Below are 23,047 nucleotides of genomic sequence, written 5' to 3'. Positions count from 1 at the left end.
TTCTCGGCTTTCCCCCATATCCTTTGCTCCCCTTCCCGCCAAGTGCTCGGCCAAATTAGTTTTTGAAAACATACAATGTTTTGGCCTCAACTGGTCTCTGTGGTAGCAAATTCCACAGGCTGACCACCCTCTGGGTGAAGAAATTTCTCTTCATCTCAATCCTAAATGGCCTACCCCGTATCCTCAGACTGTGATCCCTGTTTCTGGACCCCCCCCAACCATCGAGAACATCCTTGCCCATCGGACCTAGTCCTGTGAGAATTTTATCTTTTGACATTTTAAACACCTCAATGGAAGTCACCCTCAATCTGCTAAACGTAAGTGAATGTGAGCCAGGTTTATGGACCCTGTCCTCCAAAAGCCGGGAATTGAATTTGGCACTGGAGGCACCACAGTTGCTGGTCACGTCAACCCTTCGATCCAACTTCGCCATAGAAGCCAAGAGTTCCTCCTTGCCCATGCTCAGTGCCCTGAGAACAGCTAGCGAAACACAGTTCATACAATCCTCTCCAGGAAATTACCAGCAACAACTTTCACCCGTCCTCAAACAATGGGACACAAGATTATTGATTGACGCCCACATGCCACTGTACTCGTAAATCCCAGATTCATTTTTCCAAATCGCTCACCACTACAGTTGCAAGTCAATCTTTTTAATACACATTCAGAAACAAATTTTATCGCAAACTGCCCAATGGTTCAAGGTGGCAGCTCACCACCACCACCATCATCACTTCAAGGGCTATAAATGCTGACCTAGCCAGCAAAGCACACATCTCTTGAATGAATTTAAAACATTTAAAAATTCAGAATGCTGGGAACAGGACATTTGGAAAAAAACAGTGAAAAAACATAGTAGTCTGCCTGCATCTGAAGGAGAAAAGACAGATTAATATTTGTGGTACAGACTTCTTGTCAAAACGTCTTACCAATGGTCATCAACCCAAAGATCAACCTTCACATTAAGGCCGCAGATTTTCATAGATCAGGGCAAAGGAATCCCAGAAAGCGGTGCCCACAATTCTAATAAACCACATATTGAGTAATTTGTAGGGCATTTATCAGTGGTTCTGTCCATCTCTTTTTCTGAATCATGGCCCTCTTTTTCCAGGCACGTGATGATACATTTTTCTGTTACCAGGAATATGCAAACACAGAAACCAATGTTCTACAAGTGCAGGAACTTACCAGTCCGAACAACTGTCGCAGAAATCCACCGAACTGTCCTGCGGACAGTCTTGGCAATGCCACCGTAACCCAAGAATCGGCTCTGTGCCACAGTTGTCACACTGCCAAAAATCACAATTAAAAAGACATGAATAGATGTCAACAGGTACTGTCTTCTCTGTTAATTGTTTTAACAAATGTCTCAAATGCTTGCTTCTGAAACTTACTAGCACTTTCCAATTCACAAAAACTCTTAATAAAAGATAAGTTTTGAACTGCCTCACCACTGGTTTATTCAGAGTTGATTCTCGCAGCAGCAGACGACACTGTGAATTACAAGTCCAAATACTCCAGCCCTCACCAAGCCACACATTACTGCAAGCAGTTCGGCGACCACTCCTCTTTCACGCAGGACTCTACAGAGGCTTTCTAATCCAGGCTATATTTCAATGGTCACGGAGTCAAAACTCACCTTAAACCCGATGTGCTGTACAAAACTGCTCTCCGCCTGCATCAACTCAAGCTTCTGCTTTTTCAGTTTCTTCAAGCACATCAGCTCTTTGTATTCTGCCGTCTGGCGACATGAAGGTGGAATACTTTCATCATCCTGTAAAAGAGAAAGTAAGTTTGCATGTGGTGGATCAGAAAAGATTTTCCTGGACTTTGAACAACTATGTTTCATACATGGGGGTCAGAATGAGACAGGGAGGGATGGTGCTGCATTCTTCGGATCAACGTACAGGAACTGTTAACCTGTGTTCAATAGTGCTGCATGTGGCCAGGAAACAATTGAAGCTAACACGAACAGCTGATAATTGCTCAGCATCCCATTGCTCAGGATTAACTATACTCGCTGTAATGAGCACAATATAAAAATGATTTAAGCAAGAAATTCTAGCCTCTCCACCATTTCCCATGCTCAGGTTAGGTGTGTTTTGGAACACTCATCTGCAAGGGTATGGTCTCAGCTTGCCAACATTTATGCCGGGAAAGTTTAACGGATTATTTTCCCAGCAACTGATCTCAAAATTCATGCCCTCTATCGCTGGCGCACTCTGGCTGCATTATAAGCAATATAAAGATTGCACTGCAGAAACTCACTAAGGTGGACCGCACCTCCTTCCCTGCAGACTTCACCACTGAGCATCAACAAAAAGGAAGTATGTAGTCACGGAGAATGGGTCAGTGTTTTCAGGGTGCCAAAGGGTGCACGTCCGTGTTTGCAGGGTGACCCCCGGGGAGTGAGTCAGTCAGTGTTTGCAGGGTGACCCCGGGAGCTGGTCAGTGTTTGCAGGGTGAGAGCTGGTCAGTGTTTGCAGGGTGACTCCGGGAGCTGGTCAGTATTTGCAGGGTGACCCCAGGAGCTGGTCAGTGTTTGCAGGGTGACCCCCCCCCCGGGAGTGAGTCAGTGTTTTCAGGGTGACCCCGGGAGCTGGTCAGTGTTTGCAGGGCGACTACGGGAGCTGGTTAGTGTTTGCAAGGTGTCCCCGGGAGTGAGTCAGTATTTACAGGGTGACCCCGGGTGTAGGCCAGCATTTGCAGGGTGACCCCGGAACGAGTCAGTGTTTGCAGGGTGACCCTGGGAGCGGGTCAGTGCATGCAGAGCGACCCGGGAGCTGGTCAGTGGAGTGATTCCGGGAGCGGGTCACTGTTCGTAGAGCGACCCGGGAGCGGGTCAGTGTTTGCAGATTGATCTGGGAGCTGGTCAGTGTTTGCAGAGTGATTCCGGGAGCGGGTCAGTGTTTGCAGGGTGACCCTGGGTGCGGGTCAGTGTTTGCAGAGTGACCCCGGGAGCTGGTCAGTGTTTGCAGGGTGACCCTGGGAGCTGGTCAGTGTTAGCAGGGTGACCCCGGGAGCTGGTCAGTGTTTGCAGGGTGACCCTGGGTGCGGGTCAGTGTTTGCAGAGTGATTCCGGGAGCGGGTCAGTGTTTGCAGGGTGACCCTGGGTGCAGGTCAGTGTTTGCAGAGTGATTCCGGGAGCGGGTCAGTGTTTGTAGGGTAGCCCCGGGAGCTGGTCAGTGTTTGCAGAGTGATCCCGGGAGTGAGTCAGTGTTTGCCGGGTAACCCCGGGAGCTGGTCAGTGTTTGCAGGGTGTCCCAGGGAGCTGATCAGTGTTTGCAGGGTGACCCCGGGAGCTGGTCAGTGTTTGCAGGGTGACCCCGGGAGCTGGTCAGCGTTTGCAGGGTGACCCTGGGAGCTGGTCAGTGTTTGGAGAGCGACCCGGGAGCTGGTCAGTGTTTGCAGGGTGACCCTGGGTGCGGGTCAGTGTTTGCAGAGTGACCCCGGGAGCTGGTCGGTGTTTGCAGGGTGACCCAGGGAGCTGGTCAGTGTTTGCAGAGCGACCCGGGAGCTGGTCAGTGTTTGCAGAGTGATTCCGGGAGCGGGTCAGTGTTTGTAGGGTAGCCCCGGGAGCTGGTCAGTGTTTGCAGAGCGACCCCGGGAGCTGGTCAGTGTTTGCAGAGTGATCCCGGGAGTGAGTCAGTGTTTGCAGGGTAACCCCAGGAGATGGTCAGTGTTTGCAGGGTGACCCTGGGAGTGGGTCAGTGCATGCAGAGTGATCCGGGAGCTGGTCACTGTTTGCAGAGCGACCCGGGAGCTGGTCAGTGGAGTGATTCCGGGAGCGGGTCACTGTTTGTAGAGCGACCCGGGAGCGGGTCAGTGTTTGCAGATTGATCTGGGAGCTGGTCAGTGTTTGCAGAGTGATTCCGGGAGCTGGTCAGTGTTTGTAGGGTAGCCCCGGGAGCTGGTCAGTGTTTGCAGAGCGACCCCGGGAGCTGGTCAGTGTTTGCAGGGTGACCCTGGGTGCGGGCCAGTGTTTGCAGAGTGACCCCGGGAGCTGGTCAGTGTTTGCAGGGTGACCCTGGGAGCTGGTCAGTGTTAGCTGGGTGACCCCGGGAGCTGGTCAGTGTTTGCAGGGTGACCCTGGGTGCGGGTCAGTGTTTGCAGAGTGATTCCGGGAGCGGGTCAGTGTTTGCAGGGTGACCCTGGGTGCGGGTCAGTGTTTGCAGAGTGATTCCGGGAGCGGGTCAGTGTTTGCAGGGTGACCCTGGGTGCGGGTCAGTGTTTGCAGAGTGATTCCGGGAGCGGGTCAGTGTTTGTAGGGTAGCCCCGGGAGCTGGTCAGTGTTTGCAGAGTGATCCCGGGAGTGAGTCAGTGTTTGCAGGGTAACCCCGGGAGCTGGTCAGTGTTTGCAGGGTGTCCCAGGGAGCTGGTCAGTGTTTGCAGGGTGACCCCGGGAGCTGGTCAGTGTTTGCAGGGTGACCCCGGGAGCTGGTCAGTGTTTGCAGGGTGAGCCTGGGTGCGGGTCAGTGTTTGCAGAGTGACCCCGGGAGCTGGTCAGTGTTTGCACGGTGACCCAGGGAGCTGGTCAGTGTTTGCAGGGTGTCCCAGGGAGCTGGTCAGTGTTTGCAGGGTGACCCCGGTAGCGGGTCAGTGTTTGTAGGGTAGCCCCGGGAGCTGGTCAGTGTTTGCAGAGTGATCCCTGGAGTGAGTCAGTGTTTGCAGGGTAATCCCGGGAGCTGGTCAGTGTTTGCAGGGTGTCCCAGGGAGCTGGTCAGTGTTTGCAGGGTGACCCCGGGAGCTGGTCAGTGTTTGCAGGGTGTCCCAGGGAGCTGGTCAGTGTTTGCAGGGTGACCCCGGGAGCGGGTCAGTGTTTGCAGAGTGACCCCGGGAGCTGGTCAGTGTTTGCAGAGTGACCCCTGGGGCTGGTCAGTGTTTGCAGAGTGACCCCGGGAGCTGGTCAGTGTTTGCAGAGTGACCCCGGGAGCTGGTCAGTGTTTGCAGGGTGACCCAGGCAGCGGGTCAGTGTTTGCAGAGTGACCCCGGAGCTGGTCAGTGTTTGCAGGGTGACCCCAGGAGCTGGTCAGTGTTTGCAGGGTTACCCTGGGAGCTGGTCAGTGTTTGCAGAGTGACCCTGGGAGCTGGTCAGTGTTTGCAGGGTGACCCCGGGAGCTGGTCAGTGTTTGCAGGGTGTCCCAGGGAGCTGGTCAGTGTTTGCAGGGTGACCCCGGGAGCGGGTCAGTGTTTGCAGAGTGACCCCGGGAGCTGGTCAGTGTTTGCAGAGTGACCCCGGGGGCTGGTCAGTGTTTGCAGAGTGACCCCGGGAGCTGGTCAGTGTTTGCAGAGTGACCCCGGGGGCTGGTCAGTGTTTGCAGAGTGACCCCGGGAGCTGGTCAGTGTTTGCAGAGTGACCCCGGGAGCTGGTCAGTGTTTGCAGGGTGACCCAGGCAGCGGGTCAGTGTTTGCAGAGTGACCCCGGGAGCTGGTCAGTGTTTGCAGGGTGACCCTGGGAGCTGGTCAGTGTTAGCTGGGTGACCCCGGGAGCTGGTCAGTGTTTGCAGGGTGACCCTGGGTGCGGGTCAGTGTTTGCAGAGTGATTCCGGGAGCGGGTCAGTGTTTGCAGGGTGACCCTGGGTGCGGGTCAGTGTTTGCAGAGTGATTCCGGGAGCGGGTCAGTGTTTGTAGGGTAGCCCCGGGAGCTGGTCAGTGTTTGCAGAGTGATCCCGGGAGTGAGTCAGTGTTTGCAGGGTAACCCCGGGAGCTGGTCAGTGTTTGCAGGGTGTCCCAGGGAGCTGGTCAGTGTTTGCAGGGTGACCCCGGGAGCTGGTCAGTGTTTGCAGGGTGACCCCGGGAGCTGGTCAGTGTTTGCAGGGTGAGCCTGGGTGCGGGTCAGTGTTTGCAGAGTGACCCCGGGAGCTGGTCAGTGTTTGCACGGTGACCCAGGGAGCTGGTCAGTGTTTGCAGGGTGTCCCAGGGAGCTGGTCAGTGTTTGCAGGGTGACCCCGGGAGCGGGTCAGTGTTTGTAGGGTAGCCCCGGGAGCTGGTCAGTGTTTGCAGAGTGATCCCGGGAGTGAGTCAGTGTTTGCAGGGTAATCCCGGGAGCTGGTCAGTGTTTGCAGGGTGTCCCAGGGAGCTGGTCAGTGTTTGCAGGGTGACCCCGGGAGCTGGTCAGTGTTTGCAGGGTGTCCCAGGGAGCTGGTCAGTGTTTGCAGGGTGACCCCGGGAGCGGGTCAGTGTTTGCAGAGTGACCCCGGGAGCTGGTCAGTGTTTGCAGAGTGACCCCGGGGGCTGGTCAGTGTTTGCAGAGTGACCCCGGGAGCTGGTCAGTGTTTGCAGAGTGACCCCGGGAGCTGGTCAGTGTTTGCAGGGTGACCCAGGCAGCGGGTCAGTGTTTGCAGAGTGACCCCGGAGCTGGTCAGTGTTTGCAGGGTGACCCCAGGAGCTGGTCAGTGTTTGCAGGGTGACCCTGGGAGCTGGTCAGTGTTTGCAGGGTGACCCCGGGAGTGAGTCAGTGTTTGCAGGGTAACCCCGGGAGCTGGTCAGTGTTTGCAGGGTGACCCTGGGAGCTGGTCAGTGTTTGCAGGGTGACCCCGGGAGCTGGTCAGTGTTTGCAGGGTAACCCCGGGAGCTGATCAGTGTTTGCAGAGTGTCCCAGGGAGCTGGTCAGTGTTTGCAGGGTGACCCCGGGAGCTGGTCAGTGTTTGCAGGGTGACCTCGGGAGCTGGTCAGTGTTTGCAGGGTGACCCCGGGAGCTGGTCAGTGTCTGCAGTGTGATCCCGGGAGCGGGTCAGTGTTTGCAGGGTGGCAAGTGTATCAATATTCACCAGTTGAGGGTGGAACGTAATGTTACCCCCGGCGTTTGCAGTGTATCAGTATTTTCAGGGCTCCCTCTAAACAGTGAATCATTAAGATCTGTATCGATATTTGCATTGGAATCTGCCATTATTTGAGATATACAACTATTATCATGTGAATTCCAAATCTCTTCTGTAAAATATTGCTTTTCCTCCCAAAAAACCCATGTCTGCAACTATAAAAAATATTGTTTTAAACTCTCGTATGCTTAGATAATAAATATAAACGAACGTTAAAGAAACATTTTTAACCATTTAAGTACCAAACAGCAATAGATAGCAAGTGGCCCAACGCCCGGGCCATGCCGAGTTGGTCCATCTCTGCTAGGCCGCCACCATCGGGCTGGAACCAAAAAGATGGAAAGGCAAAACAGAATGTGGCTGCCCATCCCGATGACCCAAACTGGAAAATGGGTGTATGTGAAATTCAGGGTCAGCGGTGATGCTTCAGCAGTTCAACAGCCTGCCGAAAGTCTCAGTCCTGACTCATGCTGAAAGAACCCCCATTTGGATTAAATAATCGACACTGCTGGCATAGATGGAACCAGGTTTCATACCCCAGGGAAGATGCAGGCGGGGGAGGGGTGGTTTTAGGTGACTCAGTATCCTATATAGTCAAAGCTTTTATCCCTCAAAGTCTCATTCAGCGAGTTATGAAGCACATTCAGCACGGCTGCTTTGCAATAACTAATATGATTTATCATTTCACAACATTTTATAAAAGACAGAAGGTCACGTCAGCTTATTTTATATCCTGATGCACAGCAGGCGACGATCTCTGGATTGCCAGAGAGATTGCACCAAAGCGGATGGTATCAAACAGTTGCCGACTTGGCACTGACAACAGACTCTCAGAAGTTCAATGAAACAGAAACAGCTATGAAATCAAAGTGATTACTGTACTCAAATGTTGTGCATGATTTTCTGGAACCGTCTTCCAAGAAATAGAAACAAAAACATCATCAAACTGAGTGTGCAGCTGCAGTCAAAGACTTGAAGGCATTGTACACACTGTAAAAAATTAATTTCCTCTTTATTTAATTTCGGACGGTGGAAACTTGGGTGAAAAACGCCACGGTTTTATAAATAGGGGCACAAAGTAAGAGCAGAGAAGCAATGATAAAGTGATACAAGTTAGATTAGATTCCGAGAGAGCAGTGTCCACTTTTGCGTGTCTAATTATAGAAAGGACAATAAAACAATGGAAGAGAGAGGATGTAAGTTAACTGAGGCTGGCACCAAGGTTGGGAATCTGCAGTTATGAGGAGAGACTTGTTAAACGGCTATTTTCTGAGGAGCACAGAAGCAAAATGGAGAAATTCCAGTTTGTAAATTTTGCTGGGTTTTGATGAAGTGAGTAGGAAAAAAACGAATTCATTCATTTGAGTCAGCCAACGGATTTGACAACTTAAAACAGCCATGGAGGGTAAGGAAAAGGAGAATTGCTTTTTCATGGAGGGTTACATGCTTTGTCAAAGGGCTGCACGGTGGCACAGTGGTTAGCACTGTTGCCTCACAGCGCCAGGGATCCAGGTTCAATTGGGTGACTGTCTGTGTGGAGTTTACACGTTCTCCCCATGTCTATGTGGGTTTCCCTAAGGTGATCCAGTTTCCTTCCACAGTCCAAAGATGTGCAGGTTAGGTGGATTGGCCATGCTGAACTGCCCCTTAGTGTCCGACAGTTAGGTGAGGTTACTGGGTTATGGGGATGGGGTGGGGGAGTGGGGCTAAGCAGGGTGTTCTTTGAGGGTTGGTGCAGACTCAATGGGCCGGTGCAGACTCCTTCTGCATTGTAGGGATTTTCTTCTATTCTAGTCTATATACATCCATGCATATAATTACATATAAAATAGGAGCAGAAGCAGGCCATTCAGCCCCTTGCGCCTGCTCCACCATTTGATAAGATCATGGCTGATCTGTTTGTATTTCATGTTCTACTTCCCAACTTGCCTCAATAAGCTTCAATTCCCTTGCCGAACAATAATCAATCTGCCTCTACCTTAAAAACATTCAATGATCCCACCTCCACTACCTGCCTCTGCATCATCCTCAGAGAAAAGATTTCTTCCCATCACTATCCTAAAAAGACATGCCCAAATTTTAAAACAATGCCCCCTAGTTCTGAGCTCGCCCACCAGAGGAAACATCCTTTCCATGTCCATTTAGTGGAGTGGTGCAGCGACAACAATCTATCCCTCAATGCCAGCAAAACTAAAGAGCTGGTCACTGACTTCAGGAAGCAAAGTACTAAACACACCCCTGTCAGCATCAACGAGGCCGAGGTGGAGATGGTTAGCAGCTTCAAATTCCGAGGGGTACACATCTCCAAAAATCTGTCCTGGTCCACCCACGTCGACGCTACCACCAAGAAAGCACAACAACGCCTATACTTCCTCAGGAAAGGACTTCCGGGTGCGGCGATGACCAGCTGAGTCGCACGTTTCGGCAGCTCCCGGTGGAACGGACTTTTGGGCTCTTAATAAGAGCCCCAACGGCAATTTTAACGGCTAAAAGTACTGTGCGGCGAACCAGAAGGGAATCCCCCCTGGATACGGATGAAAAAAGGAGAGGAAGGTGGCAGGATTGCAGTGGATCCTTTAGAGCAGCGGCAAGGAAGGCAAGCAAAAACCAAGATGGCGTCGGAAGGTGGCAGTTTAATATGGGGCCCTGAACAACACGAGTTCTTGAAACGCTGCGTGGAAGAACTCAAAAAGGAAAGAAGGAGCTGTTGGCCCCGATATTACAGGCGATCGAAGGGCTAAAGGAGGAGCAAAAGACCCAGGAGCGGGAGCTTCGGGTCGTGAAGGCAAAGGCTGCCGAGAATGAGGACGACATACAGGGCCTGGTGGTGAAGACGGAGATGCACGAGGCACACCATAAACGATGTGTGGAAAGGCTGGAGGCGCTGGAGAACAACCCGAGGAGGAACAACCTAAGGATTCTTGGTCTTCCTGAAGGTGCGGAGGGAGCGGACGTCGGGGCATATGTGAGCACGATGCTGCACTCGTTAATGGGAGCGGAGGCCCCGGCAGGTCCGCTGGAGGTGGAGGGAGCATACCGAGTGATGGCGCGAGGACCGAGAGCAGGAGAAATTCCTAGAGCCATAGTGGTGAGATTCCTCCGTTTTAAGGATAGAGAGATGGTCCTTAGATGGGCAAAGAAAACACGGAGCAGTAAGTGGGAGAACGCGGTGATCCGCGTATATCAAGACTGGAGTGCGGAGGTGGCGAGAAGGAGGGCGAGCTTGAATCGGGCCAAGGCGGTGCTTCACAAAATGAAGATAAAATTCGGAATGTTGCAACCGGTAAGACTGTGGGTCACATATCAAGGGAGGCACCACTACTTTGAGACGGCGGATGAGGCGTGGACTTTTATCGTGGAAGAAAAATTGGAATGAGCGGGTTATTTAATAATAATTTTTAAAAAAGAACGTTTGAAACAAAGTGGTGGGGCGAGTATGGGGGGGCGAAGAGGGGGGTAAAAAGGGAAAAAAGAGGAGTTTTATGTTATTAATCCTGCGATGTGGTAACTTTTCTCTCTTCCACAGGAGGTGGTGGGGGGAGGAAAGGAGGTGGAGGAGATGGGGTGTTGGCCATTGGGGGCGGGGCCAAGGGGGAAGCGCGGGCTCGGTTCCCGCGCTATGATAATCATGGCGGGAATAGGGAAGCAGGAAGGAGGGGGCGTCGCACGGTGCGAGCCGAGGTCACGGGGAGGGAGCCGAGGTCGGCCAGAGTTTGCTGACTTCTGGGAGCAACATGGGGGGTGTAACTACGCTAGTGGGGGATCTAGCGGGGGGGGGGGGGGGGGAGCTGGTATGGGGGAATTATTGGGCTGCTGCTGCTGGGGAGAGGGGGGAGCTGGTATGGGGTGGGATGGGCGGGGGGGCACCGCCTGGGGGGGACACAGCTGCGTGGGAACCGGGCGAGGAGCTGGAAAAAGGGGATGGCTAATCGACAAGGGGGGGGGGGGGGGTAAAAAGCCCCCCAACCCGGCTGATCACGTGGAACGTGAGCGGGCTGAACGGGCCGATAAAGAGGGCACGGGTACTCGCACACCTTAAGAAACTTAAGGCAGACGTGGTTATGTTACAGGAAACGCACTTGAAACTGATAGACCAGGTGAGACTACGCAAAGGTTGGGTGGGGCAGGTGTTCCATTCGGGGCTAGATGCGAAAAACAGGGGGGTGGCTATATTAGTGGGGAAGCGGGTAATGTTTGAGGCAAAGACTATAGTGGCGGATAGCGGGGGCACAAACGTGATGGTGAGTGGCAAACTACAGGGGGAGACGGTGGTTTTGGTAAACGTATATGCCCCGAACTGGGATGATGCCAATTTTATGAGGCGTATGCTAGGACGCATCCCGGACCTAGAGGTGGGAAAGTTGGTAATGGGGGGAGATTTCAATACGGTGTTGGAACCAGGGCTGGACAGGTCGAGGTCCAGGACTGGAAGGAGGCCGGCAGCAGCCAAGGTGCTTAAAGATTTTATGGAGCAGATGGGAGGAGTAGACCCGTGGAGATTTAGCAGACCTAGGAGTAAGGAGTTTTCGTTTTTCTCCTATGTCCACAAAGTCTATTCGCGAATAGATTTTTTGTTTTGGGAAGGGCGTTGATCCCGAAGGTGAGAGGAACGGAGTATAGGGCTATAGCCATTTCGGATCACGCTCCACATTGGGTGGACTTGAAGATAGGGGAGGAAACAGAAGGGCGCCCACCCTGGAGAATGGACATGGGACTAATGGTAGATGAGGGGGTGTGTCTAAGGGTGAGGGGGTGCACTGAAAAGTACTTGGAACTCAATGATAATGGGGAGGTCCAGGTGGGAGTGGTCTGGGAGGCGCTGAAGGCAGTGGTTAGAGGGGAGCTGATATCAATAAGGGCACATAAAGGAAAGCAGGAGAGTAGGGAACGGGAGCGGTTGCTGCAAGAACTTCTGAGGGTGGACAGGCAATATGCGGAGGCACCGGAAGAGGGACTGTACAGGGAAAGGCAAAGGCTACACGTAGAATTTGACTTGCTGACAACGGGTACTGCAGAGGCACAGTGGAGGAAGGCACAGGGTGTACAGTACGAATATGGGGAGAAGGCGAGCAGGTTGCTGGCCCACCAATTGAGGAAAAGGGGAGCAGCGAGGGAAATAGGGGGAGTGAGGATGAGGAAGGAGAGATGGAGCGGGGAGCGGAGAGAGTGAATGGAGTGCTCAAGGCATTTTATAAAAAATTATACGAAGCTCAACCCCCGGATGGGAGGGAGAGAATGATGGGCTTTCTGGACCGGCTGGAATTTCCCAAGGTGGAGGAGCAGGAAAGGGTGGGACTGGGAGCACAGATTGAAATAGAGGAAGTAGTGAAAGGAATTAGGAGCATGCAGGCGGGGAAGGCTCCGGGACCAGATGGATTCCCAGTTGAATTTTACAGAAAATATGTGGACTTGCTCGCCCCGCTACTGATGAGGACCTTTAATGAGGCAAAGGAAAGGGGACAGCTGCCCCCGACTATGTCTGAGGCAACGATATCGCTTCTCCTAAAGAAGGAAAAGGACCCGCTGCAATGCGGGTCCTATAGACCTATTTCCCTCGTAAATGTAGACGCTAAGATTCTGGCCAAGGTAATGGCAATGAGGATAGAGGATTGTGTCCCGAGGGTGGTCCATGAGGACCAAACTAGGTTTGTGAAGGGGAGACAGCTGAATACGAATATACGGAGGCTGCTAGGGGTAATGATGATGCCCCCACCAGAGGGGGAAGCGGAGATAGTGGTGGCGATGGATGCCGAGAAAGCATTTGATAGAGTGGAGTGGGATTATTTGTGGGAGGTGCTGAGGAGATTTGGTTTTGGAGATGAGTATGTTGGATGGGTGCAGCTGTTGTATAGGGCCCCAGTGGCGAGTGTGGTCACGAATGGACGGGGATCTGCATACTTTCGGCTCCATAGAGGGACAAGGCAGGGATGCCCTCTGTCCCCATTATTGTTTGCACTGGCGATTGAGCCCCTGGCAATAGCACTGAGGGGTTCCAAGAAGTGGAGGGGAGTACTTAGAGGAGAAGAACACCGGGTATCTCTGTATGCGGATGACTTGTTATATGTAGCGGACCCGGCGGAGGGGATGCCAGAGATAATGCGGACACTTCGGGAGTTTGGAGAATTCTCAGGATATAAACTGAACATGGGGAAAAGTAGTTGTTTGTGGTGCATCCAGGGGAGCAGAGCAGAGAAATAGAGGACTTTCCGCTGAGGAAGGTAACGAGGGACTTTCGTTACTTGGGGATCCAGATAGCCAAGAATTGGGGTACATTGCATAGGTTAAATTTAACGCGATTGGTGGAACAAATGGAGGAGGACTTCAAGAGATGGGACATGGTATCCCTGTCACTGGCAGGGAGGGTGCAGGCGGTTAAAATGGTAGTCCTCCCGAGATTCCTCTTTGTGTTTCAGTGCCTCCCGGTGGTGATCACAAAGGCTTTTTTCAAAAGGATCGAAAAGAGTATCATGAGTTTTGTGTGGGCCGGGAAGACCCCGAGAGTGAGGAAGGGATTCTTACAGCGTAGTAGGGATAGGGGGGGGCTGGCACTACCGAGCCTAAGTGAGTACTACTGGGCCACCAATATCTCAATGGTGAGTAAGTGGATGGGAGAAGAGGAGGGAGCGGCGTGGAAGAGATTGGAGAGGGCGTCCTGTAGGGGGACTAGCCTACAAGCTATGGTGATAGCCCCATTGCCGTTCTCACCGAAGAAATACACCACAAGCCCGGTGGTGGTGACGACTTTGAAAATTTGGGGACAGTGGAGACGGCATAGGGGAAAGACGGCAACTGAAAGATCTGTTTGTGGATGGGAAGTTCGCAAGTCTGGGAGCGCTGACCGAGAAATATGGGTTGCCCCAAGGGAATGCATTCCGGTATATGCAACTGAGGGCTTTTGCGAGGCAACAGGTGAGGGAATTCCCGCAGCTCCCGACGCATGAGGTGCAGGACAGAGTGATCTCAAAGACATGGGTGGGGGACGGTAAGGTGTCAGATATATATAGGGAAATGAGGGACGAGGGGGAGATTATGGTAGATGAGCTGAAAGGGAAATGGGAAGAAGAGCTGGGGGAGGAGATTGAGGAGGGGCTGTGGGCGGATGCCCTAAGTAGGGTAAACTCATCGTCCTCGTGTGCCAGGCTAAGCCTGATTCAATTTAAGGTGTTACACAGGGCGCATATGACTGGAGCGCGGCTCAGTAAATTTTTGGGGGTAGAGGATAGGTGTGCGAGATGCTCGAGAAGCCCAGCGAATCACACCCACATGTTCTGGTCATGTCCGGCACTACAGGGGTTCTGGGTGGGGGTGACAAAGGTGCTTTCGAAAGTAGTGGGGGTCCAGGTCGAACCAAGCTGGGGGTTGGCTATATTTGGGGTTGCACAAGAGCCGTGAGTGCAGGAGGCGAGAGAGGCCGATGTTTTGGCCTTTGCGTCCCTAGTAGCCCGGCACAGGATACTGTTGATGTGGAAGGAAGCCAAGCCCCCGGGGGTGGAGACCTGGATAAATGACATGGCAGGGTTTATAAAGCTGGAACGGATTAAGTTCGTCCTAAGGGGATCGGCTCAAGGGTTCACCAGGCGGTGACAACCGTTCGTCGAATACCTCACAGAAAGATAGAGGGAATGGAAAAGAAGAAGGCAGCAGCAACAGCCCGGGGGGGGGGGGGGGGGGGAGAGAAGAGAGGAACCAGAAGGACTCTCAGGGTTGTTAATATATATATTAATATATATGTATAATATGTATAGGTCGTTGCTATAAATAATTGTATATTGGACTGTTAAATCATATTTTTGGAGTGTGTTTATCTGAGACAAGGCAGTTGCCATTTAGTTTTAGTTTTCGTTTTTGTTATATATTATTTATTCTTTGTTTATAAAACAGGTCATTGTTACTTATAATGTTATATTATTGTGTAAAGGATACACAATGTACTGTGATGGTTGACCAAAAATTTTCAATAAAATATTTAAAAAAAAAAAAAACTTCCTCAGGAAACTAAGGCAATTCGGCATGTCCACATTAACTCTTACCAATTTTTACAGATCCACCATAGAAAGCATCCTATCTGGCTGCATCACAGCCTGTTATGGCAACTGCGCGGCCCAAGACCGCAGGAAACTTCAGAGAGTCGTGAACACAGCCCAGTCCATCACACGAACCTGCCTCCCATCTATTGATTCCATCTACACCCCCCGCTGCCTGGGGAAAGCGGGCAGCATAATCAAAGACCCCTCCCACCCGGCTTACTCACTCTTCCAACTTCTTCCATTCTGGCAGGAGGTACAACAGTCTGAGAACACGCACGAACAGACTCAAAAACAGCTTATTTCCCGCTGTTACCAGACTCCTAAACGACCCTCTTATGGACTGACCTGATTAGCACTACACCCCTGTATTCTTCACCCGATGCCAGTGTTTATGTAGTTACATTGTGTACCTTCTGTTGCCCTATTATGTATTTCCTTTTCTTCCCATGTACATAATGATCTGTTGAGCTGCTCGCAGAAAAATACTTTTCACTGTACCTTGGTACACGTGACAATAAACAAATCCAATCCATTTTATCAAGAGCATTCAGGATCATATATACCTCAATCAAGTCACCCCTCAACTTTTCTAAACTCCAGTGGAAACCAGCCCAGTCTGTCTAACCTTTCTTCACAAGACCACCTGCTCATTCCACGTACCAATTCAGTAAACCTCCTCTGAACTGCCTACATATGAACATATGAACCATAAGATATAGGAGCACAATTAGGCCACTTGGCCCATCGAGTCTGCTCCACCATTCAATCATGGCTGATATTTTCTCATACCCATTCTCCTGCCTTCTCCCCATAACCCCTTATCCCCTTATTAATCATGAACGAAGGAGGTCCCTCAGCCCTGTTCACCATTCAATAATTGCTGATCTAATTGTAACTTCAACCCCACATACCTGCCTACCGCCAAAAAGCTTTCACTCCTCCGACGCATTTACATCCTTCCTTAAATAAAGAGACCAAAAATATTTGCGATGTGGTCGTACCAATGCCCTCTATAACTGAAGCACAACATCTTTACTTTTAAGTTCAATTCGTCTTGTAATAAAGGATAGCATTCCATTAGCCTTCTTAATTACTTGCTGTACGAACTTTGTGATTCATGCACTAAAACACCTTGAACCCTCTGTACATAGGAATTTTGCAGCTGTTCTCCATTTAAGTAATACTTTGCTCTTTTATTTTTTTCTGCCAAAGTGAACAACTTCGCATTTTCCAACACCCACACACATACACACAAAAAAATACATGTGCATGTGTACGTATATACACCTATGTATAAATCAGAATAGAACCACTGGGAGGAGACAGTAATGTCGCTGAACTATTAATCCAGAAGCCCAGGTTAGTGTTCTGGGGTAAGGGCTCCAAATATTACCATGGCAGCTGGTAGAATTTAAATCCAATTAACAATGTAGAATTGAAAAGTTAGTCTTAGAAATGGTGACCATGAAAAAATAGTCAATTGTTGGAAAAATTCATTTAGTTCACAAATGTCCTTTAGGGAAGGAAATCTGCCATCCTTAACTGGTCTGGCTTACATGTGACTCCAGATCCACAGCAATGTGGTGACTCCTAACTGCCCTCTGATATGGCAAAGCGAGACACTCCGTACACCCCAAGAAAATTAGTATGTAGATATGGAACTCGGGGAGAGACTGCAAGGTTCTTGAACAAATTGACATTGTGAGTGACAAGGTATGGCAGGAAACGATTCTGCGCTGTCGTGTGTCCTGAAGTTCGCCTTGGAGAACGTTTACCCGAAGATCGGAGGCTGAATGCCCTTGACTGCTGAAGTGTTCCCCGACTGGAAGGGAACATTTCTGCCTCGTGATTGTCGTGATTCAGGACGCGCGACAACGCAGGATCGCCGAGCTCCGCATGCATGAGTACGGCCTCAACCGGGACCTTGGATTCATGTCTCATTACTTTCACCTCGAACCATCTGTTCTGGGCTTGCAAAATCCTACCAATTGTCCTGGCTTGAGACAATTCACACCTCTTTAACCTGTGATTATCCCCCTCTCCAGTCGCACGGTTTGGACCTGTAAAAACGTAATTACCTGCAAAGACTCGCATTCAAAGTATCGTGTTACAGCATTGACTTTGTCTATATAGGTGTTTGTGTAACCCAACTCTTCACTCACCTGAGGAAGGAGCTACACTCTGAAAGCTAGTGATTCGAAACAAACCTGTTGGGACTTTAACCTGGTGTTGTAAGACTTCTTACTGTGCCCACCCCAGTCCAACTCCAGCATCACCGCATCATGACCACTTGGAGAGGCAAGGTTTGATCAGGAACAGTCAGCATGGCTAAGTCAGAGGGAGGTCATGTCTTAACAAATTCGATTTGAATTTTTTAAGGCGGTGGCCAGGTGTGTAGATGGAGGCAGTGCAGTTTATGTGGTTTATATGAATTTCAGCAAAGCCTTTGACAAGGTCCATCATGGGAGACTTATAAAGAAGGCAAGTGCACATGGGATACAATGTAATTTGATATGGTGGATTCAAAATTGGCTTAGTTGTACAGACAGAGGGTGATGACAGACAGCTGCTTTAGTGACTGGAAGCCAATGTCCAGTGACGTATCACAGGAATCTGTGCTGGGTCCCCAAGGACAAATAGGAATTGGTAACAATGGCGACACCTGCATCACATGGAAGAAGAAACCAACCAATCCATTGTGCCTGTGCTGGTTTTATGTAAGAGCTATCCAATTACACACACACAAATAAATTTCATATTCTGAAAGCTGAAAATTTCTCAGTGCTCATTCATTCTTAAGCTCCAGATGCAAAGCTAGATTGGGAAGCAAGCTGTGAAGAGACTGGCAAGAGAATGCAAAAGGACATAGTTATTGATCACAGAAGTGACAGATGAAGTATAACGTGGAGGAGTGTGAAATTAAAGCAAAATGTTTTTTTAAAAGGCTAAAAAACTAGAGGAAGATGTTAATATTCAAGGATGTGAGGGTGCTTGTATACAAGTCACTTTAAGTTGACATGCAGGTGCAGCAGCAATTAGAAAGATACAAGGTATGTCAGTCTTTATAGCAAGGGGTTGTGGTACAAGACTTGCTTCAATTACACAGGGTTTTTGTGAGACCATGCCTGGTGTATTGTGTACGGTTTCAGTCTCCTTGCTTCAGGAAGGAAAAGCCTGCCTTGGGGTGGGTGCAAAAAGTGTGCACTGATTGACTTTTGGGGTAAGAGGATTGTCTTATGAGGAGAGATCGAGTAAAATGGGACTGTATTTTCTGGTGCTCAGAGAATCAGAATTGCATTGCAATGTGTGAAATTCTTTACCGTCTTGACAGAATAAAGGCCGAGAGGCTGTTTCCTCTGGCTGACGATCTGGGTCTCGTGGTCATTGTCAAAAGAGCTACGTAATTATTGACATTTAAACTGCCAATGAGGTAAAATGAGTACAAAAGTGATTATCTGATTTGTGAGACCTTTTCGGGGCATTCTTGATGCCAAGTCATGAGTTAACCTTGAATGCATCTTGAATAGTGTTGCTCTGTGAGAAATGTGATAACTTTTCACTTCCTTATGTGAGAAATTAATTGGATATATTATGTGGCCATTATCACATGGTCCCAGGAAAGAATGAGTTAGAACTGGACGCAGTACAGTAAATCTCAATTTGAACAGAATGAAGATCAGAAAAGGAAAATGCATACAGGGTCATAAAAATAGAAGACTAGGCCATCAGGCACCTTGAACCTGTTGCACCATATGTTAAGATCACTGTTGAATTTGTATGTCAAAGTTCATTTTCCAGCCCTTTCATAACTCATTAGTTCCTTTATGTCCTGAAATCTATTGATCTCGGTCTTGAATACCCATTGACTGAGCATTCACTGCTCTCTGGAATGCCAAAGTTTGGCAACCATCTGAGTCAGGAAATTCGTCCTCACCTGTGTCCCAAATGGTGGATCTTTCTTCAATAACTGATACAGTCTCCGTAAACTGGTCAAACCAGTAACGTAGATATATGAAGTGAAACATTGAGTAATAAATCTTACACAATACAAACTTCAGTAATTAAAGGCAACAGGCTTTAAAGGTGCTTTCCTTAAAAGTGAAAACATTTACCGGGCATAAACTAAAGGAACCCGACCCTCAGCATCACCCTCTCACTCCAGCGCAGTGTAAAGTGGTAATTCTTCTTGCGAACATGTGCATCATCCTGTAATTTACTGCGAGGAATGGATGCTCCTTTAATCGTGAATTGCCAAAAGTTAGCCTCATGAAAACAGTTCCTTGCCATCAAACCCCCTGTGAGTTTAATGACGTTACTGCATTTCTCCATTAATTGCCAATTAAATTCAGTGCGATATGTTAAGCTGCAGCTCTGGGCTGAGAGGTGGCAAATGGAGTTTAATGCAGAAAAGTGTGAGGTGATTCATTTTGGAAGGAATAACAGGAAGACAGAGTACTGGGCTAATGGTAAGATTCTTGGTAGTGTGGATGAGCAGAGAGATCTCGATGCCCATGTACATAGATCCCTGAAAGTTGCCACCCAGGTTGAGAGGGTTGTTAAGAAGGCGTAAGGTGTGTTACGATTTTATTGGTAGAGGGATTGAGTTTCGGAGCCATGAGGTCATGTTGCAGCTGTACAAAACTCTGGTGCGGCCGCATTTGGAGTATTGCGTGCAATTCTGGTCGCCCCATTATAGGAAGGATGTGGAAGCATTGGAAAGGGTGCAGAGGAGATTCACCAGAATGTTGCCTGGTATGGAGGGAAGATCTTATGAGGGAAGGTTGAGGGACTTGAGGCTGTTTTCGTTAGAGAGAAGGTTAAGCGGTGACTTAATTGAGGCATACAAGATGATCAGAGGATTGGATAGGGTGGATAGTGAGAGCCTTTTTCCTCGGATGGTGATGTCTCGCACGAGGGGACATAGCTTTAAATTAAGGGCAGATAGATACAAGACAGATGTCTGAGGTAGGTTCTTTACTCAGAGTAGTAAGGGCGTGGAATGCCCTGCCTGCAACAGTAGTGGACTCGCCAACACTAAGGGCATTCAAATGGTCATTGGATAGACATATGGACGATAAGGGAATAGTGTAGATGGGCTTTAGAGTGGTTTCACAGGTCAGCGCAACATCGAGGGCCTAAGGGCCTGTACTGCGCTGTAATGTTCTATGTTAAGCCTGGTATCTTTTTATGAGGAATTGGGTTCCTGAAATGTCAATCAATCTTCCTGGCCCAGAAAGATTACACCTCAAAGAGGGCAGCACGGTAGCACAAGTGGATAGCACTGTGGCTCCAGAGCACCAGGGTCCCAGGTTCGATTCCCCGCTGGGTCACTGTCTCTGCGGAGTCTGCACGTTCTCCCCGTGGCTGCGTGGGTTTCCTCCGGGTGCTCTGGTTTCCTCCCACAGTCCAAAGATGTGCAGGTTAGGTGGACTGGCCATGATAAATTGCCCTTAGTGACCAAAAAGGTTAGGAGGGGTTATTGGGTTACGGGGATAGGGTGAGGGCTTAAGTGGGTCAGTGCAGACTCGATGGGCCCGAATGGCCTCCTTCTGCACTGTATGTTCTATGTTCAAAATTTGAATTTTCGCTCCTACTGGTCGGAAGTAGCTGAGATTGACAAAGTGTGAAATTAAAATTCTTACTTTGCCACTCTTTTCCCTCTTCCACTATATTTCCCCTCTTTTTATTGTCTAACTATAATTCACCCACCTTCTGTCCTTCCAGCTCCCTTGTCTATTCTTATGTCTCACTGGTAAAGAAAATATGCTGTTGACCCCATCTTTTCACCCAGGTCCCAAAGCGCTCCTGTTACCAGCAATTTGCAGCACAACCGTTTTCTGAGATAAAAGGGAGAATTCTGACAGAGCCGTGGTGCAAGATGGCCCACTCCAGCAAATTCGGGGCCGGCCTGTGTGGAGGGGAACTTACCGAGACCTCTTCGGCTGCATCAAGCTGACTACCATAGAAGCTGCTTCTGTCATCTTCATCATCCATGTAGACGGGAGGTTCGTGCGACGTCATGAAGGTGGACGGCCGGAAGAGATGCTTGTTGAGGGGGTGCTGCCGCCTATTTGAAGACTGGAGTGTCAAAAGGGGAGAAAAGCGCCACAAATTTAGTCTCATTTATTCCCTGAAGAACTAAGAATGCTGGAAACACTCAACTGGTCAGTCAGCGTCTGTGGGAGAGACCAGACAATCTATTATTCAGATCTGGGCCCTCCTTTTCTAACCCACCTGAAACATTAACTTGCTACCTCTCTCCACAAATATTGATTGGCCCGAGTGTTCCCAGTGCTGACCTCCTTAACATTTACTAGGCTGACTGGCCAGTGATGTTGGCACCTCCTGGAATGGAGAGTAGGTCTTACGAGGAAAGGTTGAGGGTGCTAGGCCTTTTCTCATTAGAACAGAGAAGGATGAGGGGAGACTTGACAGAGGTTTATAAGATGATCAGGGGAATAGATGGAGTAGACAGTCAGAGACTTTTTCTCCAGGTAGAACAACCATTACAAGGGTACATAAATGTAAGGTGAATGGTGGAAGATATAGGGGGATGCCAGAGGTAGGTTCTTTACCCAGAGAGTAGTGGAGGTGTGGAATGCACTGCCTGTGGAAGTAGTTGGGAGTCGGAAACATTAGGGACCTTCAAGCGGCTATTGGATAGTTACATGGATTACGTTAGAATGATGTAGATAAATTTGTTCTTAATCTAGGACAAGGTTCGGCACAACATCGTGGGCCGAAGGGCCTGTTCTGTGCTGTATTTTCTATTTTCTATAACAGAAGGTTCTTAGAGAGCTTACATTTATGTAGCGCTCAGAATATGTGAGCGCCTTTACCACTCATTAATTACTGTTAAAGTGGTCACTGTTGTTATGTAAACAATTGCGCTAATAAATTTGTACACAGGAAATGAATGAATGGTTATGTCTGTTTTGTATCATTGGGTTAGAGTGTTAATCAGGACAATTCCTTTTGCTTCTTTAAATGTACCATGCAAATGCTTTACATTGATCTGAAAGGCAGAATATGTTATCTGAAAAGTGCCTCTAACATTCCAGCACTTCCTCAGAACTGCTGCTGAATGCTAGTATTGAGGTGAGAGTGATGCAAATGAATCAAAGCCATCCCAGGAGTAACAATTGTGCTTAGAATGTGCTGGTAACAAGTTTGGAAAAGCGGCACTGCATCAACACTTTTGTTATAATGCATTCCATTCCAATCAGGGCCAGACTGAGCACATCACAATCATGGCAGATTAGATTTAAACAAGTGGAGGTCATTTTCTACATCAATTATTTTTGTCACAAAAAACATATCCCTCCTTTAAACCCATGTCAGTACCTGGGCACTGTATGCAAAACAATAACCGTCTACATTTTAATCAAGCATAATTATCTTTCTTTTCAAAAAAGCGTATTAGCAAGAAATCAGCTATGACGTAGAACAGTGCGGCTCGCATAACCACAGGCAGTGTGCTGGCAAACACAATATTCAACAGAGAAGAAAATGTAATCAATTAACTGGCTATATGGAAAGAACATGGAAGAAATGTAAAACAAAAAACGCAAATTAAGGACACGTATAAATTGAAGTTGGAATGCAAAAGAAGAATGAGGAAGACATTTATAATAGGTTTGGAGACTAAAAGTATAGCTTTAGTATCAGAGAGCAACTTCAAAGCAATATGCTGACATGCTCAGTGGGGTGGTTTATTGCATGTAGTCAGGAGTACTTCCCAATGATAACCAAAAAATGTTTGCTTTTCTTTTGCCAGTTTTCTCCAAATATCTCCAAGTCTCTTGATGTAAACTCCGATAACCAGGAAGTGGCCGTTATTCACTTGAAATCCTGGATCATGAATGGCAGGATATCCTATCAGGTTAGGGGGGAGGGGGTGATCCACAGCTGTATTCCTCTCTTATTCTCAGCCAAAGTCCACTTTACAGCAGTGACTGCTGTAAAGTTGTGGGCAGCACGGTAGCACAGTGGTTAGTACATTTGCTTCACAACTCCAGGGTCCCAGGTTCGATTCACGGCTTGGGTCACTGTCTGTGCGGAGTCTGCAGGTTCTCCATGTGTCTGCGTGGGTTTCCTCCGGGTGCTCCGGTTTCCTCCCACAATCCAAAGATGTGCGGGTTAGGTGAATTGGCCATGATAAATTAAGTGTCCAAATAAAAAAGGTTAGGTGGGGTTATA

The 23,047-nt window shown here is 49.2% G+C and overlaps 1 protein-coding gene across 5 annotated transcripts in view; it reads right to left on the bottom strand.

Annotated features, from left to right (window-relative positions):
- The window catches only part of zzz3 (zinc finger, ZZ-type containing 3), a 167,523-nt gene that overhangs the window by 2,538 nt on the left and 141,938 nt on the right, over positions 1 to 23,047 (bottom strand). For all 5 annotated transcript variants that reach the window (XM_072510410.1, XM_072510411.1, XM_072510409.1 and 2 more), the window contains 3 exons: positions 20,777 to 20,926; positions 1,640 to 1,774; positions 1,189 to 1,289 (listed from right to left, as the gene is read on the bottom strand). In XM_072510410.1, the coding sequence (XP_072366511.1) occupies positions 1,189 to 1,289; positions 1,640 to 1,774; positions 20,777 to 20,926 (386 nt within the window). The remainder of the gene's footprint in view (positions 1 to 1,188; positions 1,290 to 1,639; positions 1,775 to 20,776; positions 20,927 to 23,047) is intronic.

Source organism: Scyliorhinus torazame, chromosome 7 (genome assembly GCF_047496885.1).
Source record: "Scyliorhinus torazame isolate Kashiwa2021f chromosome 7, sScyTor2.1, whole genome shotgun sequence".
NCBI classification, from domain to species: domain Eukaryota; kingdom Metazoa; phylum Chordata; class Chondrichthyes; order Carcharhiniformes; family Scyliorhinidae; genus Scyliorhinus; species Scyliorhinus torazame.
This window is presented reverse-complemented; position numbering and strand designations above follow the sequence as displayed.